At 34.8% G+C, this 23,738-nt stretch overlaps 1 protein-coding gene across 2 annotated transcripts; it reads left to right on the plus strand.

Annotated features, from left to right (window-relative positions):
• Positions 1-23,720, plus strand: LOC110443603 (choline transporter-like protein 1). 2 transcript variants are annotated; one of them, XM_021487907.1, is made up of 20 exons: positions 1-106; positions 641-736; positions 2,687-2,829; positions 3,469-3,702; positions 4,066-4,180; positions 4,405-4,468; positions 4,962-5,070; positions 5,493-5,613; positions 10,371-10,418; positions 10,802-10,873; positions 13,074-13,140; positions 13,636-13,697; positions 16,308-16,414; positions 17,636-17,689; positions 17,823-17,909; positions 19,114-19,229; positions 19,490-19,656; positions 21,087-21,179; positions 22,775-22,867; positions 23,192-23,720. In XM_021487907.1, the coding sequence occupies exons 1-20, from the start codon at positions 59-61 to the stop codon at positions 23,267-23,269; spliced, it is 1,974 nt and encodes a 657-aa protein (XP_021343582.1). In that variant the 5' UTR covers positions 1-58; the 3' UTR covers positions 23,270-23,720. The 2 variants fall into 2 exon arrangements, with proteins under 2 accessions (XP_021343582.1, XP_021343583.1); XM_021487908.1 differs by having other exon boundaries at positions 14-91.
• The last annotated feature ends 18 nt before the right edge of the window (positions 23,721-23,738 follow it).

Consider the following 23,738-nt stretch of genomic DNA (forward strand, 5'->3'; position numbering starts at 1 on the left):
GTCCGCCATATTTGTTTTCCGAGAGGAAGCCCTACTGACGGCATTTTATTTTACAAAAATGGCCTGTTGCTGTACTTCTGCGGAAAATAAGGTTAGACCTTTCAAGGTAATTTTGAATAATTTGATTTGCGATAACACCTAGAGCAGCATTAAACATAAAGCGATGTTCACAGCGGAGCTGTAGGCCTCTAGCCTTGTTAGGTAAATTTTGCGACACATTTTCCCTATATTGTTGCTGTTGTTTTCCCCACAGGTGATGATATGTTGCGTACAGAGTCAAACTATTGTGTTGACTTTCAAAAATCGAAGACTTTTTAAACGTGTTCTTTTATGGTTTGATTTCTAATCTGTTGGAAGAAACATTTTCGAATTCTACCAGTTGAAATGTCCCGCCGAATAACTTGCTCAGTTGGCGTTGAACTTGACCGATATGCCTACTGTACTGTAACGACCAAAGTCAGAACATATTTGTTTCTTCTGCTCTTGATGCTCGAATAAGTTGGTTGTCAGGCTAGTCTGTCACTCCACCTGCGTCTGAATCTCACCAATCTGCCAATTATTTACAATAGCTTAAAGATTTAAACAATATCTCGAAATTAAGATGACCTATTTTGACATTTCTTATATTTCTTATCAACAGGCTAGTGAGGAAAGCTTGGATGATGGACCTCTGAAGGACAGACAGTGTCGAGATGTCATCTTTCTCCTCATCTTCATAGCATTTATGTGCGGAATGGTACTGGACACAATTAAATTATGTTTTCAAAATAATTAGGTTGGAAAAATACAGATCTGACCTCATCATCTATTTTTATTAACCATACACTCTTTTAAATGGCAGAACCAGTCAAATGAGGGTGACAAATATCTGTCATAAAAAAAATCTGATGAATACCACAGGCACAGCACTGTGGTTGAAACTTATAACTTTGGCCTACATTTTATAAAAGTTTTTGGTTGTATTTAGAAGAAAAAAATACATCTAAAGTGAGATCTGTAGTTGTCTTTCATTCCTGTAACTAATATCAACAGCATTCATTGAAGTACAAATGCAAGTTTTATAGCCCAATCAGGCGCGTAGCTACCATGTAAGCCAATAAGCCCGGGCTTGCACATGATTTTGACAGGTATAGGTTTTCATGACGTTATTTTTTCTTGCTGATACTTATATAGTATACATATGTAATTCCTCAGATATGATACAGTGTTAATAGTAAGTACAAAAATGTACGAAGTTTAGAAATGTCCATTGCATTAATGGACAGTTCCAGGCGGAACTAAACTGCTCGATTGAGTAAATTGAGAAACACACGCCTGGCGCAAACGACTCCGAGTATGGCACAGTTGACACAGACAATCAATGTTTATTTTTTATGGAAATATCAATTTGGGGCACGTTCGGCCCCTTTTGCCGTGGCACATTCGGCCACCCCGAATGCAACTGTTATTGTGCCAAGTGACGTCACTATTGATAACGTCACCCAATTGACCACAAAAATAATATTTTTACATTGCAAAAATTAAGTATTTTTTTCTTTGTATTCACTGATTTGTTCTGGACTTATTTTCCAACAAAATTGAATGAAATTCCATACACTTATTAGTAAATTGTCTTCTCTATCCTTCATGCCATACTTGCCCTGATAGGGGCCGGATTTACCTCAGGGCGGGGCTTGTCCGGCCCCCAACTCTCTCGACCTAAAAAGTCCAATAATTCCCAAAATATGGTCTTGTTTACGATTTGGTTATTAGTTTATGAAAGACAATACATTTCTTTTCTAAATGACATATATAAATATGCAGTTCAACAGTATAGTACATGCCTTCCATAACATCTTGAAAAAAGAAAAGGGGCCGTGTTTGCCCCGGGCCCCCCTACACATGTATTATACATGTGTAGGGGAGACCGGGGCAAGTCCGGCCCCTTTTTTAAAACTATATTATAGTTTACAACATATCATTATCTCAGACATCAGGACGTGGGAAATGGCACCTGAGACATTCTAGAAAACAAAATTTTCATGGGGGAGACCCCCCAGACCCCCCTTACGGGAGTGGGAAGACCCACTCCCGTACCCTCACCCTGCTCGCGCTACGCGCTTCGTGGGGGGGGGGCTGCCTTTGGCAGCCCCATATCAAGGCTTACACATGGTAAAGAGGCTAGCTACGCGCCTGCCAATCTTGAACAAATATAAGACAACATGTCATCATTCAGAGTTGTGTTGAGTTATCTCCCTTCATTTCTTTTAATTGTTAGTATTTTATGATAACTTACAATTACCTAAGCTTTAACAAATGCATGTATTGAAATTAGTACCTTACAAATGTGCAGTAAGCCATATCTTATATATTTGTTTATATTTGATAATCACTAATTTAATACATGTAGATAGTTCATTATGATTTAATAATTATTTCATAATGAATAATATTTTCTATGGATATAGAGGCAGAGTGTATGCCTGCATCCATTATTTATCCTATTGTATGATTTGTATATATGTATTAGGTTATCTTCTGTTTTATATATATTTCACTCAAAACATATACTACATTGATACTATACATAACTAGAAAGGACATCAAAAACTTTATCAACAAAATGTTAAAGAGATGATTTAAAATTGTTGTTTGACTTTAAAGTAATTCTTGCGCTTTTCTTAGTATTATATGTTTTCTGTCATAGGCGGGTGTGGCGTACTTGGGGATAGTCAAAGGTGACCCTTACCGACTTATCTATGGAGTGGATAGCTGGGGTAACACTTGTAATCGTAACAATGCCCCCATTGAGAGTGCCAGTTTCTCTGGAAAGGACATGACAGACATGAAGTAGGTAACTTACCTGAAACATTGTTTTACAGTGTGATAAATATAGTCTGTAACACACACCAGACCACAGGTAGTTGTCACAATTTTTTAACATAATCCCATAAATATATTTAGTTAACAAGATAGGAATGACAACTGCCAGTACTTTTACAAGACGAAAAATATGAATCTGGGATCTCGCAATTCTAGAAAGATGATCTGACCGACTCGGCTTTCTATTCACCATAATTGACCTAGTCCAGCTCTGCTACAGATGTTTGTATTTTTTTATGGAAAATGAAGGATACTAGTTTGGGAGTGTCAGTCTGTTATTTTTGATTTCTGTGTAAGAACTGCCATAATTAGGTTCAATTTCAGCCAATTTTGTTATGCACACACAGAATGGAAGTAATGGTAAGTCTCAGGTTATGTTTGGTGTGAATCTGATGCATCAATCATTTAATAATGAGGCCAATTAATCAGAACTGGTAAATGGATTTTCTTTTGTAAATTTTCTTTATTTTGACTGTTAAAACAAGTTATGTATCTGTTTGTCATAGCCCAAAAATAACGCACTACAGCCTAGCTAATAGCTCATTTCATACACAAAGGGTATTGTTTTGTAATGCAGTCTGGCATTTTGTTGTTATTTGTTGACAGGAAGATGTTTTACTTCGACCAGATGTATTTTGCAAGCTACATCCCAAACGGCCCTATATTGCCAGAGAAGAATTACCTGAAGACTTGTGTGGCGAGCTGTCCTGATCAACAGCTTAACCTGGATTCAGACTACAACAGTTACTATAACACAACAGGAAACAACCTATGTCGTCATGATGTCACTTCCTATGAGGATGTGCACGACAAATGTCCGCCATTACCCATAACGCCCCAGTATGTAATGATCGCAGATTTATTAGTCAAGTACGGTAATTAAACAAATATTTCAAAGTAAAAATGAAGGTCTTAACATTATTGTCAATAATAGTGTCATTTTTTAAAAGATTTCATCAAGCAAATTGCCAATTACTATGTATCATTACATATATGAGACTGTCTAAAGTGATTCTTGGAAAAAAGATTCCAAACTGCCAAACCTTTATGATTTGTAATAGATTTTGTTTGCTACATGGAGTCCTGCTTTTGTTATTACTGGTATATAAATAATTTTTATGTTCCAATATTAAGGAATAGTTTTAAAACTTAAAATTTGAACTTTATACTGATATCAGTTAAGTTATTCCATTAATGTTACAGTGTGAGCCTTTTTCATCGCTGTGTACCAAATACTATTGCTGACACAGCAGCTATGATGGCAAAGTCCTTTACCAACATCCTGGGCAGTGCCAGTCTGGGAGATGGCATTCCTCAGGTAATGCAAAATAATGCTGTTTGCATGAAAGTCCTTTTTGAACTCAGATTTGTCCAAAAGGATTTGAGGTGAAAGCTGTGACTCGTCTACCTCAGGAGTATACATGCAGTTTCAAATATTGGGTTCAAGTACAAGCTTGCTTTTAGATTTAAAAAAAATCCAAAGTACAGTACTTAAATGTTTTGACATATGGTTCCGATTTTGAAATTTGTTTTCTTTTTCAGAAAATCCTATCTGATTTGAATACAGCTTGGAAAGAAATCCTTTATTTGTGTGGAATAGCATTTGGTAAGGTTTATCAATTCATGCATTACCAATCAAGATGTAACATATAAGTAGTCTTGTCTTGTTAACTCTAGTGATTAACTGGCATTTTTTTGTGCTGACAGTGACCATGCAGTTCATCCATCAACTCTTCAAAAAATCAATTTTGTTACCGTTAACGCAAAATACATCTGGTCGAAGTAAAACATCTTCCTGTCAAAAAATAACAACAACATGCCAGTATGCATTACAAACCATAAATCAATTAGCTCTAATGGTATTAAACTGCAGTGGTGTCAAATGAAGTTTTTTTATGAAATTGAAAAATAAGTTTTTAATATAAAATTCCTGCATTTTAGCCGATGCTTTACCTAGCTAAGTGTTCTAAAAAGTGGCTTGAAATTTGGTAAAATTAAGTGGTCCATCAAAAATAAAACTATAGTATTAACTGGTATTGGCTAATGGCTGAATCAAGCTCTGTATTGAATTATTTTTCTATAACCTCTTTCTCCCACAGCTGCATCCCTGTTGATTGTGCTGATGATGTGGCTCCTTGCAGCTATAATCATCTGGGTGATGGTCATTGCTGTGTGTGCCTTCACTCTGGGTCTCACAGCCTACTCTTGGTACAATTTTATAAAATGCTAATTTTAAAGGAACTATAGAGATTAAGATATAGAAAGTCATGACACATCATTATTTCATACTCTTTATTTGAAAGGAAAATTTGGTAAAAGCTGGTTAACAAGTTGCAATAATTTAAACTTAAACTTTTCACATATAAATTATCATTTCTTCTGAGATGTGTGAATGTCTGAGGACAAAATCAGTGTTTGTTGATGCTGTTCCCATATCCAGTTGAAGAAAAAAGTTGTAAGAGATTCCAAATACATGTACTTGAAGCAAAAAAAAATGTCATACTTTGCCAACTTTAAAACAGCTAGTTACTTACACTGCATATCAAATTGAAATTAGGTTATGATATAAAGATATCAAGTAATAAAGAAATTAACAGACATAAGATCTCTTTAGATCTGTTTATATACAGGTATTCCTACTATGGCTGGTACACGGATTATAATGCACTAACTACAGATGAGCAGACAGAGGCAGCCTCAGAGAAAGTACAGACCTGGCTCATATACTCCTGTATATCCTCTGCAATCACGGTAGGACAGAAGTACTCTCACTCATTTTCTCCAATAAAGTGTGTGCTTTACATATAACAAAAGGCTCCAAAATCCTCCAAAAGCTGAGATTTAAATAATTTTTGCCATTTCTCATTTCAATGGTGCATACAGGTCATCTGTCCTCTCAGAGATATCTGTCCTCTCAGCTATGTGGAAAATACCTTTTCATCAATTTTTAGCTCCATAGTAACAGCAAAGGACAGTTAAGGATCCCCCTCCCTCCACCTAAAAATGTAATGAGGCATTGTTTTTTTATCTATGCGCATCGCTTTGCATAACCAAATCATTTGTGAACCCATACCTTGCGGTAGTTTCTTCAGATTTTTTTGGATGTTATTAAATTTTGATTTTGTTTTTCAATGGAACAAAATGAAACAAAATAAATTATATTTGATGCAACAATGGTTTATTAGAAATTAAACACATAAAAAATAATAACAATGTCAATACTGATGAACAAAACACAAAAAAACTGAGTAATTTTCTAACAGTAATACTAAAACAAACAAAAATGCCCGTTACATGAATCAATAAAATCTCACTAATTTTAAAAGGGAATGGAAAAAATGGGAAAGATTACTGCAGGCCATATAACTGAAATGTAAATTAATTATAATAATATAGTACCAATGTAATTCCTGTTAAAAGTAGCCTTTGTACAAAAATTTACACAATATTGAACAATAAGCCCTTTTTCAAATCCTTCGACACCTCTCCAACCTTCCTTTTCTTTCTTGTCCCTCTCTCTCTTTATTACTCTTTTTTTTTTCTTTTTTTTTTTTCAACATAATTTTATTGTCGTAAATAAGGACAATTAGGATTGAGCACAAGTTTTGCCAACTTAGTAACGCCCTCTCCTTAATACATCATGTTGTATAATACATAATGGACAGCAGTGAATTAACTTTATCCAATCATATAGTAGAAACAGTGAGGGAAGGAAAGCAAAAAGAAGACGGGTAAAAGATAGGTAGAATTATCCCCTAAATATATATATAATATACAAACACATGTAAATGTTTAAAACAATATTTGGTTAACAGTAATCTGACTGGCTGGAAAAACATCAATCAACACTTTCATAAACTGTGTCCATCACATTCCATAAAGCTGTATTCTGTAGGTCCACTCGTAACCGTTCCGTGTTCTCAAAGCCCTTCCTCCACACCAGCCAGATCAATTATTTATAGTAATCACTGTCTGTCTGTCTGTCTGTCTGTCTGTCTGTCCGTCCACTAATTTTGTTCCTGGCTGATAACTTTAGTATTTATTGACCGATGGACATGAAACTTGGTCAAGATGTTCAGTTCACAAAAATACACATTGAGGAAAAAAGTCAAGGTCAAAGGTCAAGGTCATGAGGTTCAAAGGTCAATGTCAAATTTTACATCTTTTCACTGATGAACATTTTGTTATGACATTATGAAGCAAAGTTGATCAGAATTAAACAAGGAGTCAACTTACCAAAGGTCAAGGTCATTGGGTCAGGGGTCAAGGTCAAATTTTGTAGCTTTTCACTGGTGAACATTTCACTATGACATTATGAAGCAAAGTTGTTCAGAAATAAACAAAGAGACACACTGAGGTAAAAAGTTGAGGTCAAACGTCAAGGTCATTATATTCAAAGGTCAAGGTCAACTTTGGCATATTTTCACTGATGAACATTTTGTTATGACATGATGAAGCAAAGTTGATCAGAATTAATCAAGGAGTCAACTGATCAAAGGTCAAGGTCATTGGGTCAAAGGTCAAGGTTAAATTCTGTATCTTTCCACTGGTGAACATTTCGCTATGACACTTTGAAGTAATGTTGCTCAGAATTAAACAATGAGTCAATTGACCATAGGTCAAGGTCACTGGGTCAAAGGTGAAGATTAAATTATGTACCTTTTCCCTGATGAACATTTTGTTATGACATTATGAAGCAATGTTGTTCAGAACTTAGCACAGGGTCTACTGACCTTAGGTCCAGGTTACGGGGTCCAAAGGGTCAAGGTCAAGTTTTGTATTTTTTACTGATGAACATTTTGTTATGATATTAAGAAGCAAAGTTGGTCAGAATTAAAGAATAAGTCAACTGACCGGAAATCAGGGTCACTGGGTTAATGGTCAATGTAATTTGGGTCCAAAGGTCAAAGACAAAGTGGATCTCTGACTTTGACCCTGGCTCTTGATGTAGGAGGTAGTAAAGGTGAAATAAAACAAATCAAAGCTAACAAATGAGTATCGCACCGGTATTTACATTTCTGTTAGCCCAGCAAATATGGAGGTGGAAGGAAACAAGACTCACATCATAGAACATGTAAAATGTATATTTTGCTTCCTTGCGATTCTTTTTGAAGTCCAAATGTCAAACGTCAAGCTCAGCTATATGGGCAGATTGCTTCTTGATGATTATGGGGGATATATTGCCACAAGACGGGGCCCTTACTGACCTGTCAGTGTTCTAGTTTATTCAAAATTATGTAAACATATTAACANTGAGTCCTCGCACGTGTGTCCACATTCACATTGTGCTGAAAAAGTGATATTAGCTCTAAAAAGATCATAATTGAGAGTACTTGCTCTGTTTCTTAATCTACAATGAAGAATATTTGGCCTACGCGGACCAAAATTGAGAAAGCATGGATTACCATTAGTTATTACATTATTCAACTGTATATTTGATTTGAACGAGTTCAGAGTTTGAGAGTGTCTTATGGTTGTGTCTAAATTATTCCAAAGATCAACAGTTGAAGGAAAGAAAGAGTTGCGCATAGTTTGGAGTCTATACCATTGCTCCCGTAATTGCTGAGAATTTCTTAAGTTATAATGAGTCAGATCTCCAATATTTTGAGGTAGGATATTACATAAGTCTTTTCTTTCCTATATCTTCTTCTAAAACAGTACAATGGTACATAACACCTAATATCCTGGTTTCAGCATGTGAAAATAGTCAAACTGGTTTTTTTTTCTTTTTTTTTGTATTTGTTTGCTTCTCAACTTCAATGCATACAATATTAATCTATGTATCATGTTTCAAACTTATAAAGAAAATAATTGTTTTTCTGCATTGGTAACCAAATCGATGAAATAATATAAATTCTTAAATAAAATGTCAAGACAAACAAAAAACTTGTGTGAAAATTAAGAATGTCAGACTGAAATATGATGTGTTATGTTTAATGTACTGTCAAAAAAAATCAAAAAATCAAAAAATATAAACAAAAAAAATCAATCTGAGTGCCAATGCAACATGTTTAGGACAACAAAAAGAAAATATAGGTGACAAAAAATAAATATCTTGCAGACCTACTTATACAAAAAATTATAAAGATACAAACTAAACAAAAAAGAGAGACAACTCTTACATTTGTAACGATAATAATGATAAATCCCAAAAAGTCATATATACAATTTACAACATACAATATAGCACTTTTTATATACGAATATAATACAGTAGGCATTACCAACCATTAAAGTTACTTCAAATAACCAATATAAAACAAAACTGCACATTGTGTATGAATAACATTATAACAAACAATGTACTTTACTGTGTCATAGCAAAAATGTCACAATGAACAACAATAACAAAGTTTCACATACTTAACACAACAATAATAAATTTCTACATAATAAGCAAATAACATACCATGTTGTGATATAAAAAAATCACGCTATATACAACAATAATAAACTTTTACATTCTGAACAAAAAAATAATAAACTTTTACATTATGTACAAATAACAACATACGATATTGTGGTATAAAAATATCACATTGTAAAAATAACACTGTTGTATGTAATAAAAAAAATGAACTTGAAATATAGGCCTATGGGGTATATACATGTCATAACAAATATAGAATATAATCCTGACTATTGTGATGTATAAAATACTACTTAGGCTAAAATATCTTTCCTGTCGGGTATTGCACAACCGTAGCCTAGTACCGCATTCCTTACAACCTTTCTGGTCCATATATTCAGATAGCATCGCGAGTTCGACCACTCGTCTACCCTGCAACCAGGTTAAAAGGTTATTGACGTATTCGTGATCACTAGTACTGGAGGGATCCTCATCGGACGTCAGTGTCGGCTCATCAGTAAAATTTCCAGTAAGCTTAGTATAGGGGCCTCAGTAGCCAGCGTCTCTTCAATGTGTGAACGAGTGTCACTTTGTTTCGTCGCATAGTCATGGTCTTGCAGTTGATATTGGACATCGTTGTTATTATTGTCAGTGAATGCGTTTAGTTTACATTTAAAACAGCCGATTTTACGTCGGGTTTGCATGTCGGCCATCACTGCCACGACGTTGTTTACATTGATACGACAGCTTTTTTTACCCACACTTTCGCGATTGGAGATTTTCAATGCAAGGGACACAACTCTGTAGTCGAAATGTTATTCAAACGAAATCTATTCAAGGGAAGATAACAACATTGTCGACATGGTAATCAGGGGCAGGTGACTCCTAACACTGAAAAACGACAATGGAATTCTTTAGTGTTTTGCTCTGGCTGGGACGAGGATCCTTAAGGAGGTGCCTCTATGTGTATTATGTATGCATGCATGTGTGTTGAAGGCAGCATGTTGGTATATATATATATATATATGGCAATGAATTAAAAATACCTGGTCATCATGATAAACAGTATTTACATGTTTATTTGAACTTAACTGTAAAGTATACTTTGAGTGTCATGTTCAGTTTTATTTCGCCACTGATGCTTCATCTTTTCATGCAGGTGATTGTTTTGCTGCTCTTATTTATTATGAGGAACAGAATTGCATTGGTGAGTTACGATCTCTTTTGTAACCCTTCCATTAAAAGAAACTCTTTTATTTTAAGCATCGACACCAGAAAAATGCTGGATCACTCATGTGTATCTTGTACTTGCTGCATTCGAAGTGAGCAAGATCTCGAGAAACTATCTCTAAGCTACACATATCTAAATAAGTTGATAAAGGGTTTAAGATTAACTTTGTGAAAGTGTTAAACATTGTGATTCAACTATTGGTCATATAAAATTAGCAGAGAATTTTGAAAACAAAGCATGTGCAGAAATGTGATAAGGTGATCACCAGGAATGAATGTCTATATCCCTCAACATGTGTTTGATATTGATCTTGCCAAATTGAGATCAAACATAAAGATGGACGTTTTTCTGCCTGAAAGGTTGTGCAGCTGTTTGAAGAAGCTGGGAAAGCTATCAGAGCGATGCCATTACTGCTTCTCCAGCCACTGTGGGTAAGGTGTCAATGACAAGTATTGTTTCCTATTGTCTTCTCAATGTCCAACTGTTGGAAATTAAAAATTGAAACAATGTAGGTTTTTACTGTCGCTAAACACGGAGTGCTATAATGTTGTTTCGGATGGCATTGTTCAAACTAAGTGAAAATAATTTCAGTTTTTGAATGCCATGCGTATAACCCATGTGTTATTTTGGTGGTCCACACATCTCTTAGAGGTCACATGTTTAAACTGTTGAAGGGTTAGATGAATTAAGGGTTCCAATGGGGTACAGTAGCTTCCATTAGAAGTGTTGTTCGGAATCTGGAACAGATACTCTTCCATACAGGGTAGACTATAAAAGATAGACTAAGAGTGGTAGACTGGTCACAATTTAATTATACCCCCTGCAACGAAGTTAAGGGGGGGTTTACTGGAATCAGCTTTTCTGTCCTTCCCTCCGTAGAAAAAGTTTGTCAGCACAACTAAAGAAATGGACCAATTTCAACGAAACTTTCCAGATATGATAACTACCACCTAAGTTGTGCATCCAGGTATCATTTTTTTCGTTCTGACCCTTTTGTACGAAGTTATGGTCCTTTGTTAAAAAAAATCCTGAAACTTTTTGTCCAGACAACTCCTTCTAAAGTTATGGATAGATTCAACGGAACTTTCCAGATATGATAACTACCACCTAAGTTGTGCATCCAGGTATCATTTTTTCGTTCTGACCCTTTTGTACGAAGTTATGGCCCTTTGTTAAAAAAATCCTGAAACTTTTTGTCCAGACAACTCCTTCTAAAGTTATGGATGGATTCAACGCAACTTTCCAGATATGATAACTACCACCTGAAGTTGAACATCCAGGTATTTTTGTCCGTACAACTCCTCCAAAACTATGGGGCCAATTTCAAGAAAGTTTTCAGATGTGATAACTATCACCTGAAATTGTGCAACCAGGTATAACAAATTTTGTTCTGACCCTTTTTACGGAGTTATTGCCCATTGTTGAAAAATGATTGCAGGCACAACTTCTCCAAAATTACTTGACCAATTTCAATGAAAGTTTTCAGATATGATAAGTACAAAAGTGATGTTGTGCATCTAGGTATTATTTTTTTCAGTCTGAGTCTGACCCTTTTTTACGGAGTAATGGCCCTTTGTTGAAAAATTCTTCTTCAGACAATTCCTCCAACACTTTACGCTCCCAATTTCAACAGAGCTTTTCAGATATCATAACTACCACCTAAAGTTGTGCATCCAGGTGTTTTTTTCCAACCCTTTTTGATGGGTTTTTTGCCCCTTTGTTGAAAAATCCTTGTCCTGACAACTTCTTCTAATCTATTAGGCCAATTTTAAAGAAAGTTTACAGATATGGCAACTGCCTCTTGATGTTGTGCATCCAAGTAGTATTTTTTTCATTCTGACCTTTAAGAAGTTATGGCTCTTTGTTAAAATTCCTTGTCCTGATATCTCTTCCTTAACCACAAGGACGATTTCAGAAAAACTTGTTCATCTGGGCTAATAACATTTATTTTGCAAGTACACTGTATGTTTTGGCATTGAGAGGGAGCACAGGAAATATGTGAGTGACCTGTATACTTAAATAAGTGTACAGCTCAGCCAATAAAGAAATCATTACTGGTGGGACACTATATTGCTTTGCAAGGCTTTGCCTTAGTCAGCCTTTGGCTTACAGTTCTAGTTTAAACAGACGCATGTATTAAGTTTTGATTTAGCTAATAACGGGCCATCTCATCAACTCTGACAAGTATAATAAAAACATTTGACCATTTCAAGAAAACATGACAGGTCAGTTTCTTGCAAGCACATTTAAAAATATCACAACAAATCAACATCAGAACACTGGATGTTAAGTTGTCCCCTAATTTAAAAGAGACGCTTAATTTACAACTATCGATAAGATGTTTCTTATATTCTTTTTAAACATTCTATATTGGTAGAGTTTTTGCCTTTATCCATCCCCTTGACTGTTAATGGGTTATGGTAAATTTTAAATATTTATCTTGGTCCAGACTGGGATCAGTACATTGTTGTTAGGAAGTGGCTTTTATGGTATAAGTAATGGTTCCCTTTGTTTCTCAATGTCGGTTTGGGAGCGGCTATCAGAGCCTTACTTGGTGTGATCATGTCTATATCAGTATTATAATATTCCTTTGATAACTTAAGTCACAATACATCTCCTTGATTATTCCAGACACTGCTGGCCTTATTGGGGTTGGTTGCAGGCTTGGCTGCTGTTGCTGCCTACATAGAAACTTCAGGTGAGTCGCCCACCCTGTTTCAGTCGTTGAAATCCAAGGTTTACCAAATGTATCGGGACAGAATTGCCTACTGAGTAACTGGGAACTGCATGCAAGTCTCATTGGAAGCGTAATGATCATCATTTGTGCTGGAGCCAAGTTCACCTTGTCATGGAAATTGGAATTCTTCCAAAAAACAGTACATTGAAAAAACAACAAAAAATGAAATACTAACTCCATATGTAGATACTTTTTGAATCATCAATATTGACTTTAATTAATCAGTAAACCTACACATAACAAACTAACACACAGCGATACAGTTGTTTTCAAATTTACTATTAGATATATACTTTACCTATGTTTACCAAAAACAGGTGCTTTTTTTTACTATAATACCTTTGTTTGACGTAAAAGAACGTTTTTTATTCAAAGGATCTAGATAGGATACAAGATAGATGTATCTGCCAGAGCTTTATTTCATGGTTTAAAACTTTAACAATCCACTGCTGATAGGTTTACCAGTAGTGGACACCACCAATAGCACAGTTGACTTCCAGTTTGAGGAACATTGGAATGTAAGTCCATAAACATTAGATAAGTTACATGTTTATTGAATCAACTTTAGTTAGGCACCTTTTTGCCTGCAATGTATTTCACATTTGAGGTCCAAGAGATCTTACTAATTATTAGAAATAAGGATGATCTTGAAGTTTGATCCAAGTGAAGTCAGTGGAGGAAGGTTAATAATTTCTTTCAATCTCAACATGCATTCATTGGGTTTCATGACCAATATTTTGACCCAGAACCTATTTTTACTTCAAATGAGAGTATGTTCTTATCACCATGCAGCAATCATTTATCTTTACATAGTTGTTTCTAAATCATATTCAACATATCTGTCTTGCTGACCATATGATGACACACACTATATATATACATATTTGTTTGTAATCCAGGTTGGAATGTCCATTATATATATATATATACACAGTATTCAACTCTAAATCATGCAACTGGATTTGTAAAAGCACAAGTTCTGCCAGAACCCGTATACGAAAAAAAGAAAAACCCTCCATTTGTGGCACCTCCAAATATTTTAGGAATGTCTTACCAAATTGTAATCTGATCAACAACAATTAATTCACCAAGTTAGTTTGTTTTATGTAAACCAAGAGAATGTTTAGCATTTGTTGTTTTAATATTATTAATGAGTTTGAATTTCATATTTATGTTTACATAGTTTGCAGTTATCATTGCATTTACACATTTAACTGATGCAACCTTATGGGTCAAGGTCATTTATTGTTCTTCATTCCAGCAAGGCTAGCCAAAGGGAATAGATTCATTATGACTGCAAGCCTTGGGGTTCTTGAGAAAGGAAAAAAGTCTCTTTGAAGGTTTTGACCCATTTGAATCATGCCTTGAATGTGGGTCATTTAAGGTGATGTCAATTTTGATAGCCCTTGCCCCAATAAGCTGCATGCAAAGCTTGACATTAGAAGAAGTCTGTTACAGAAAACACTAACTTTGGGGTAAATTTGTTCACCATCCATAATGATTGTGAATTTATCATTACAGTGGATATAAGTAAACAACTTATATAGGTGAGCATGTTACAATGTAACAACAACTTCATAAAATTTGATTAAACCATCAGCATCGAGGCCTAAATACATAGTGTTGTACTAACTAGGATAACGGTGAACTTCTAGCTTCACGCTAGAGGGAATTTCCCTTTAGCTAAGTGGTAGAGCGTCCGACTAGGAAGTATGGGATCAAGGGTTTGATCCCTTGTAGAAACGCACTACTCTATCCTGTTACACATAGTAAATAGATGTGAAGGGCGAAATTAACGACATGTAAAAAATTATTTCCTTGGCAAAGGGTGCACATTTGAGTGAAAGTTTCCTGGTGTTTAGTAGGTGTAGCTGGATACTGAACCCTGGTATAAGCTTACAGGCACTTCTTACAAGGCGAGAATGTTACAATGTAACAACAGCTGAATGTCAATGAACCATCAGCACTGAGGCCTAGAGTCATGATTTTGACCTGATGCATATATCAAGTTTGTTAAAATGAATTACCTTGACCAACATTCAACATCACTTGGGTCAAATGGGTTAAAATCTCCAAACTTTATTTTTTAAGTTGAACCATGAAGCCTAGAAAAATGATACATGTAGTTGGTTGATAGATTGCTGAGATGAATGACTGTCAGGTTTATTCAAATTAATGACAGATTCTAAGTTTGCATTCTGTCCATCAGTCAGTCTGTCAATCCATGAGTTACTTTGTCCATGGCATTTCTTGTTTATTGTCACCTTCAGTTGCCAAATGTGTATGCATGTAATTCTTAAGATGATAGAGTTTTATTAAATGAACTTGGGCCTTTTGCTCAAATGTGTCACATTTACTGTGTCCCACTTTAATTCGTCTTGAGTACGTCTCATATACTTGGTGAATTGCAATTGCCAAATTTTGAATGTGGGTACTTCTTGAATTGGCAGGCTGACACATTTATGAAATACAAGGTCTTGCTCCCTACTTTGTAAGGAGTTATGACCCTTTGTTAATGTTTTACATCAAAATTTGTCCTGTGATGAAGGACTATGGATTGGTTGTAATACATTGCCTTGTTTGTATAAATACATGTTGGCACTGCTGATATCTGGATATATCATATTTTAGGAAAGCAAATTGCATGATGACCTAAAATGTGTTATGTCACCTTTTTTTCAAAAGATATTCATGTATTCAGTTCAATTTCCAATTGAGGTAGTAGTGTAGGTAATTTTGCACTGACATTGATTTGATTCAGCTCTCTGAATATTACCTGGTAAACGTAAGCTTAAAATATATGCTGTTGAAAAAGAACGACATTTAAAGAAATAAATAAAAAAATAATTAAAATTCATATTAATGTCATGGATTAAAGCACTCTCTAAAGCGCTTTAGAGTGGCTTATGTTAACTGGATAGGGCGCTATATCAAATGTTGTATATTTATTTTATTTATTTATGGATTCCACTACTGTCAACTTTCCTCAAAATACATTTATATATATTATAATCCTATAAAAATGTTTTGTTTGTAAGCTGATAAATAATTAAGGGTGATGTCTATTTATTTGAAAAGATCAAACTAAGGAAATTGCATTGATACCAGTCCCTTTGTTTTTAATTAAGTATGTGCGATGGTACCACTTGTTTGGTTTGCTCTGGACATCAGCATTTGTGATAGCCTGCCAGGACATTGTGATTGCAGGGGCTGTTTCTATTTGGTTCTTCACTCGGTAGGTTAAACCTTTATAGAAAAAGTTCAGAAGATTTGTCGTGAAAAATACTAAACATTCATTCATATGTGTTAGTTTGTCATCATCTTTTATTTCTAAGAGTTACTCCGATACATGCACTGTGCCACCTGAAGTGAGCACTCAGTAAATGTTGCTTATTGAAGAGTTGATAGCATACTAGAACCAAATTTACTCCTATGAGTTGGTGAGATTTGGAATATTTGTACATTAAACACAAGAAAATCTGTTTATCTGATAATTGACTTTTCTGTAATGCTTGTCAAATTTTTAATGGGACAAGTTATGGTATGGCCTCCATCAGTCTGTTAACTTTGTTTCCACACAATGACTTAACTATTTAATCAAATTGTAATCAGTTTTTATTTCAAACATAAAAAAAGACATTGGCAATGTTTGAAGTAGAGAAAATTGTATACAGAATTAATAAGTATTCTGCACTGATTTGTGGATGACAGAGTATTGTAAGGTCTACATACTTGTGTTTTGTATGTCATATGAATGTCAATGTCATACACTAGCAGGTAAAAAATACACAATAGTTGAAAGCAGCAGGTGTATACATGTACTATCATAGTACTCTTGTTATTATAAATCTCTCCAGATGAAGCTTTATGCTCTGGAAAACAAAATCTCAGAAAGGTTTACCAGAATCAACCTCTATGTTTAACCCCCAATCGGTTTCTAGACCATGACTTGTGTTTTATATCCTGCTGCATTCATCAAACTTTACAGGATGACCTATGGGTCGAGTAGGAAGCCTATCAAATCTTAGGTCAAAGGTCCAGGTCTCGTGGTCAAATGTTCTGCATTATCTTTTTTTCTGGAACTTTAAAGTCTCTGGGTTGAGAGAAATCCTAATGTTTGTGAGCAAAAGGACAGAGGTCATGAAAACCATTTAAAGGTGGTTGTGGTAACTGTCAGTTGCATCTTTTTACTTAGAACTTTGTAATTTCACAGGATGACTTCTCGTTGGTTTTTGAGGAATCCTTGAAAGTAGGTCAAGGCCATATTATTGGGTTCCTTCTCACATGTTTACAGGCATTAACACATGGATTGCATGGTACTTGCCAGGCAGAGACATACATTTCTAGTTTTCATCGTACATGCAGTTATATATTTTTCTTTTAAGAATGACAGTAACATGTTTCTTATAATGTTTATTTAACTTGCAGTACAATTTTTATTTTGTTTTATTTTCAGAAACAAAAACAAGCTCGGTATGCCAATATGTATGTCAACAAAACGTCTCATAAGGTAAGCTCTCCCCATATACTGCTGTATCTTATGTCACCTGTAATACATAAAATATTCAATGCTGACGTGTCTTTCATGCATTCAGAGATATTTCATCAATAACAGTAATCATATTCTTCTTTCACATCCACAGATACCACCTGGGATCTGTTGCATTTGGATCATTTATAATTGCCCTAGTGAGATTACTTCGAGTCATTCTGGGATTTATACAACGAAAGTAAGATTATTGAATTAATGTTGATGTTTCTAGTTGTTATAATATAATATTGTCTGGGCCGTAATGTATACACCGTAAAAGATGTAATTGATGGAACTTAAGTATACCTCCATCAACCCAACAAAGTGTGCAGTGTGCAGGAATTGGATCATTGTGACTTTGACTTCGAGGTGAAAATTCAATAGAAATCTTTTTCTTGGCCTCATTTAAACCTGTAAAAGATATTTTGAAGAAACCTGAAGAATACCTGCATCAGCCAAACAAGATGTACATTAGATCGGGTTACAATGATCTTTACCTCTAGGTCAAATAGATGTAATATTTCTGGTGAAGTCTTGTCTTGAATGTACATTTTAAAAGTTGAAATCCATTTTGATGAAACTTGAATAATATCAGCATCATCCACAAAAGGAGTGCATTGCACTATTTTTAGGTCACTGTGACATTCACCTCTAGGTCAAATATATACATACATGTACAAGGCAATTGTAAAGCATAAGGGAATACACATTTTTGTTGACTGAGCATGAAATGACCCAAATATATATTTACATAACAAATAGTAATTTTGAACAAGAGGCCCAATGGGCCTGCATCGCTCACCTGGTATAAATCTCACACTTGTAACCTTAAAAGTGATCTAAAATAAAGCTACAGGAAAAATATCAGTATTTATGATTAAAACTCATTCAAAAGAGCCTGTTAATTTTTTAAAAAACATTTCACCCCTGTGATTGAAAGTCGAGCAAAGTCATTATGTTGAACACATTGTAAAGCCTTTCATCTCAGGATGCAACTTGCAAAGGACCAACATCCTGGGACCTACGGTTATTCAGAAGAGGTCCTTTAAAGATTTTAAACAAATTTGACCCCTTTGACCTTGAATATAAGTCAAAGTCATTCACTTTAACAAACATAGTAGTCCTTGATCCCAGCATATGCTACTGACTTAATATCAACATCCTGAGCCTTTTGGTTATTCAGAAGAAATTGTTTAAAGTTTTTAACTTCGTGCCAGGTGAGCTAAAAATGGCTGTATGATATCAAGTTTTCATACTGTTACATATTTTCTGATATTTGACATATACCGATAGCCTATAGGTTAAATTTATTCTCCTACATTCATAGCTTTTGAATATTACATTTTTATAACATTTGTTTCAAGATATTGAACATTATGGTGCTTGATGGTGCTTTTCTTCAGGCTGAAAGGCAAAGTAGGAAAAGTGGCAGAATTCTTAATGAAAATGTTGCAATGCTGTCTCTGGTGCTTTGAGAAGTGCATTGCCTTCCTCAACAGAAATGCATACATTGAAATAGGTAAAGTTTAAATATTAAAGGTTTGCTATGAGTTATCAAATAAAACAAATAGAGATGTAATAAAAAAATCACTTTTGAAAGTTCTAAAATGCTGCAATATTTGCATTAGTGTTGTATAGCTCACCTGGTCCAGAGGACTGGTTAGCTTATACTGTGGCATATAGTAAAAAAGTTTTAAGTTAAATTAGTTTTTTACCATTGGTTGTAAGTTATATGTACATCAGATTGATTTTACATGTAGAGTACTCTCGTTTCCACAGCTATCTATGGGTACAGTTTTTGTACATCTGCACGGAAAGCCATCATGGTACTCCTAGCAAACGCCTTGCGTGTGGCAGCCATCAACTCCATTGGCGACTTTGTTCTCTTCCTTGGAAAGATTTGTTGTGTGTGTATCGTAGCTGTTGCTGGAAATGAGTTCCTTAAGGTAAAGCAGATCCTATAATACAGCCAATAAATAAAAATCTACTCAAGTAGTTATCTCTACAGTACCGACTTCCTATTTCATAAAAGACATAGCTGTACATAACCAAATTTCTATTTTTAGCTCTCTGGTTAAAACAAATATTAGTCCCCTCGGGAACAGATTTCCGTCCATATGAAGAGTTTGTCTGGGGCATATCCTTTATACTGTTTCACCTAAAGTAACCATTTTTTTATGCAAATTCATCTAGGGATGGCATTGTGCAGAGTACAAAGATTAGGTCACTGTGACCAATGGTTTGACCTTTGACCTCAACCTTTGAAAAAGTTTGTTGGGGCAGATCTTCTATACTAACTCACCTGGAGTAACCAGATTGGGTATGCAAGTACATCTTGGGATGACAGAGTACAGAAGTAGGTCACTTTGACCTAGGGGTTGACTTTTGACCCCAACCTTTAAAAACAAATTCCATGGGCATAACTTCTATACCATTTTACTTGAAGTAACCAGATATGGAATGCAAGTGTGTTATGGGATGGCAGAGGACAAGAGGTTGGCACTTTGGCCTTAGATGTGCCTTTTGACCTCAACCATTGAAAAGTTTGTCCCAGGCATTTCTTCTTTACTGTTTCACCTGAAATAGCCAGATTTGGTATGCAGGCACATCTTGGGATGCTTGAGTGCAAAGTATGAGAATTAGGTCACTGTTGACTACACTTTGAATTTTGATCTTACCCTTTGAAAATTGTGTCCAGGGCACATATCTCCTATGCTGTTGCACCAGGATTAACCAAATTCAGTATGCAGGTATGTCTTATGATGGTGGAGTGCATTTTACAAAATTAGGTCACTGATATGATTATATGCTTTGACCGCTGACCTCAGACATTGAAAAAGTTTGTTTAAAGTTTATCTTCTATACATTTTCTTCTGGTGTACCCAAATTTGACTTCCTGAGATGTATGTCATTAACTGTACCAAAAGCGAGTCATTGTGGTCGTTATTTTGATCTCTGATCACAATCATTGGAATTTTGTCTTATTTTGTAGCAGGTTTCAGCGTACTGGTGAGGGACTATAGATTGCCATGCAATAATTATTCTCGTTGGTTTTATCATATTAAAACACTGCATAGCACCTCTATTGTACATAGGTTTATTTATGCAAATTTCACGACCTGAGTAAGTGTGTGAAATAGAAACCATGTCAATGTATTTTTCCTCTGATCTGTTGATTAGTTATGGGGGTTATCTCTCAGGTTTCTCTTTTAACATCAATAACCCCCCCCCCCAAAAATAATATTTTATGTATTTCCATCATACAAACAACCTCACATCTGATATATGACCGGCACATGTTTCATTTGATGGGAACTTTTTTTTTATGCAGCACTCATGGTTAACTTACTAAATTTGATTCATTCTTTATTATCAGAATCGAGAAGATATCAACTATATCTGGGCTCCTTTATCGGTAGCTTGTGCATTTGCCTTTGCAATATCTCATTGCTTTCTCTTGGTTTATGAGGTAAGTCCTTGTTCACATCATTTTGTTCTAATAATTCATATGTAATAAATTAATGGCTCTCATTTTTCATAGAAAATTGTATGGAAAAATGCCTTTCATGATATGATAGATGAATATGATATGTTATAGAAACTTCTGAAGTACTATATGTTGTATTCTGGAAACAGAAAACAGATGCGTTTTCATGCAAATCATCACAATTTTTAGATTTCAGTTATAAGTGCCTAACACTAATGTTGCAGTTGGTTAAGGATCTTTGTACCATTTTGAATTTTTTTCAGGCATGATTATGACTTATACCATGCAGAAAAAAAATGATCAAAAGGAAATAAAGGAAAAAGAATCCACCCTAGTGTTATAATTGTGTAAATGTATGAGGCCAGATCAAGATTCGGACCCCTGACCTTCCATACTAAGACTGTCGTCCTAGTTAACTGTGCTACCTTGTCAACGTTAGTACTTTGATCAAGTCACACTACAGTTATATCAAAAGTGAAATTAAGTTACTATTAATAGTATGTATACAAAACCACAGGGGTATTCTTAAGTGTTTTGACTTCAGTTGGACAGGGTTTCTTAAAATGAAAAAGATTTAGGAATCATCAAAATTACATTTGTAAGTGATAATATTTATTAAAACTTTATTTAAATGCTACTGCTAGACCATCTCTTTACTGTTGTCATAGACATTCTGAACATGTCTTGATTCAGAATATACTCTGGAGGTGTAGAGTGAACATCCTACCTAGGTTTGAAACATGATTATCCACACAGTGTGCAGGTGATCCGGCCTATAATTTTCTTGACATAGTGATTCATATTATTAGCTCCCTATACCTCGGGAAATTTGAGGGTCCCCTTTAGTATTCTCACCTTTTCCTCCACAAATTCTTTCCAGATGAAACACACGTTCTGATAGCCGGATTGCTGTCAAATTTCAGGTGTGTTGATTGTCATTGAAGCAGTTGATGATATGCATTTGGAGTTGGCTCAGGCTGACTTAGATGTTGACTGGATGGATGGTGCACATATTTCACAAACTATTACATTATGATCGACTTATAGGTTGCCTGCAATAGCCCACTTGTTATTTGCTGAATAGCTGTATGAACTTTGAAGCCTTTGCAAGTATCTCTTGGTATGACCGAACATAGCATACAGATATTGACCCTTTATTAGTACCTTTTGGGATGATTGAACATCACATACCAAAATCAGGTCTTGGGTCATAATTAATTTTAAGAGTTATGGTCTATTTCTAACCATTAATCACATTGTCTGGATGTATCTTGTATACATTCAACTACATTTGCCAAATTTTGCATGTGATTTCCGAGTTGTATCCTGGGATGGAGTGTCAAATATTGAATTGCCTCCCTTAAACAGATTTATTACCCTTATTCACCATAAAACAATTATGCCAGCTACTGTTATCAAAATCTGCATGCAGTTGGCAGTATCTCACTAGATGGTTAAGTGTCACACACAAAAATCCGGTCTTGTGCTCTAGTATTTACAGAGTTATGCCCCTTTTAATATTTTTGATACCAAAAGTCAGAGACTATGGATTGCTCACCATATTTTTTCCTTATCAGATGACCATCGACACCATCTTCCTGTGTTTCTGTGAAGATTGTGACATGAACGATGGGGTGACCAAACCGTTTTACATGAGCAAGGATCTTATGGTGAGTTATTTAATGGGGAGTATTAGATCTTACAAATAACTAATCATGAAAAGGTTGTCATGAACAGAAAAAAATTATCTGTAATAATACAGAATCAAACAAATTCAAATCTTTTTCATTTGAATTCTACGATATTACATTCTTTTCAAAAATAACAGAATGGAATTGCAAATAGTCATTCAAAATTTGTTTTGGTGTCATTTGATCATAACTTCCAACAAAAGAATAATGTAATTTCTCATAATTTGACATTAACCTAGACGTATCCATTTTATAGAGTTCAGTCTCAATCTTCCTTCATATTACTTAATGTTTCAACTGCAGGTATATCTGGATAAAAACAAACAGGAAGCTGCCAAAAAAGGCAAGAAAAAGAAAACTACAGAAAAAACAGCAGTCTAGGTGGACTTCTTGTGTAAAATCTGATTCCTTGATCATACATTGTAAATATGGACATATTGTAAATATGTGTAAATATTTGTTTTGTTCAAGTTTAAAAAGGAAAAAAAGGGCTGTTCTAAAAAATTGTTAATTGGTTTTTATTTGAATATAGATGAAACTTATTCAAGATCATTAGGGTCTGCATTGACATGGATCAACTGTAAAGTACATTAAACATACTTCAAATTTATGCTTGCAATTGAATCATTACGATCAATAACATACAATATGTATGTATGATCAGATGTTATTTCATACTGATCAGGATAATTAACAGTATGGAATAAAAACAAACATTTGTAAGAGCTGTTAATCTAGAAATAATTTATGGTGGGACAGGGAGACATTTTTTGTGATCAATGTATTTTTGAAAAAAAAACATTTTATCAGTTCTATCCCACCCAAATATTACTAGATATCAAACCTACAA

This window comes from Mizuhopecten yessoensis, unplaced genomic scaffold (assembly GCF_002113885.1).
Source record: "Mizuhopecten yessoensis strain PY_sf001 unplaced genomic scaffold, ASM211388v2 scaffold716353, whole genome shotgun sequence".
NCBI lineage: Eukaryota > Metazoa > Mollusca > Bivalvia > Pectinida > Pectinidae > Mizuhopecten > Mizuhopecten yessoensis.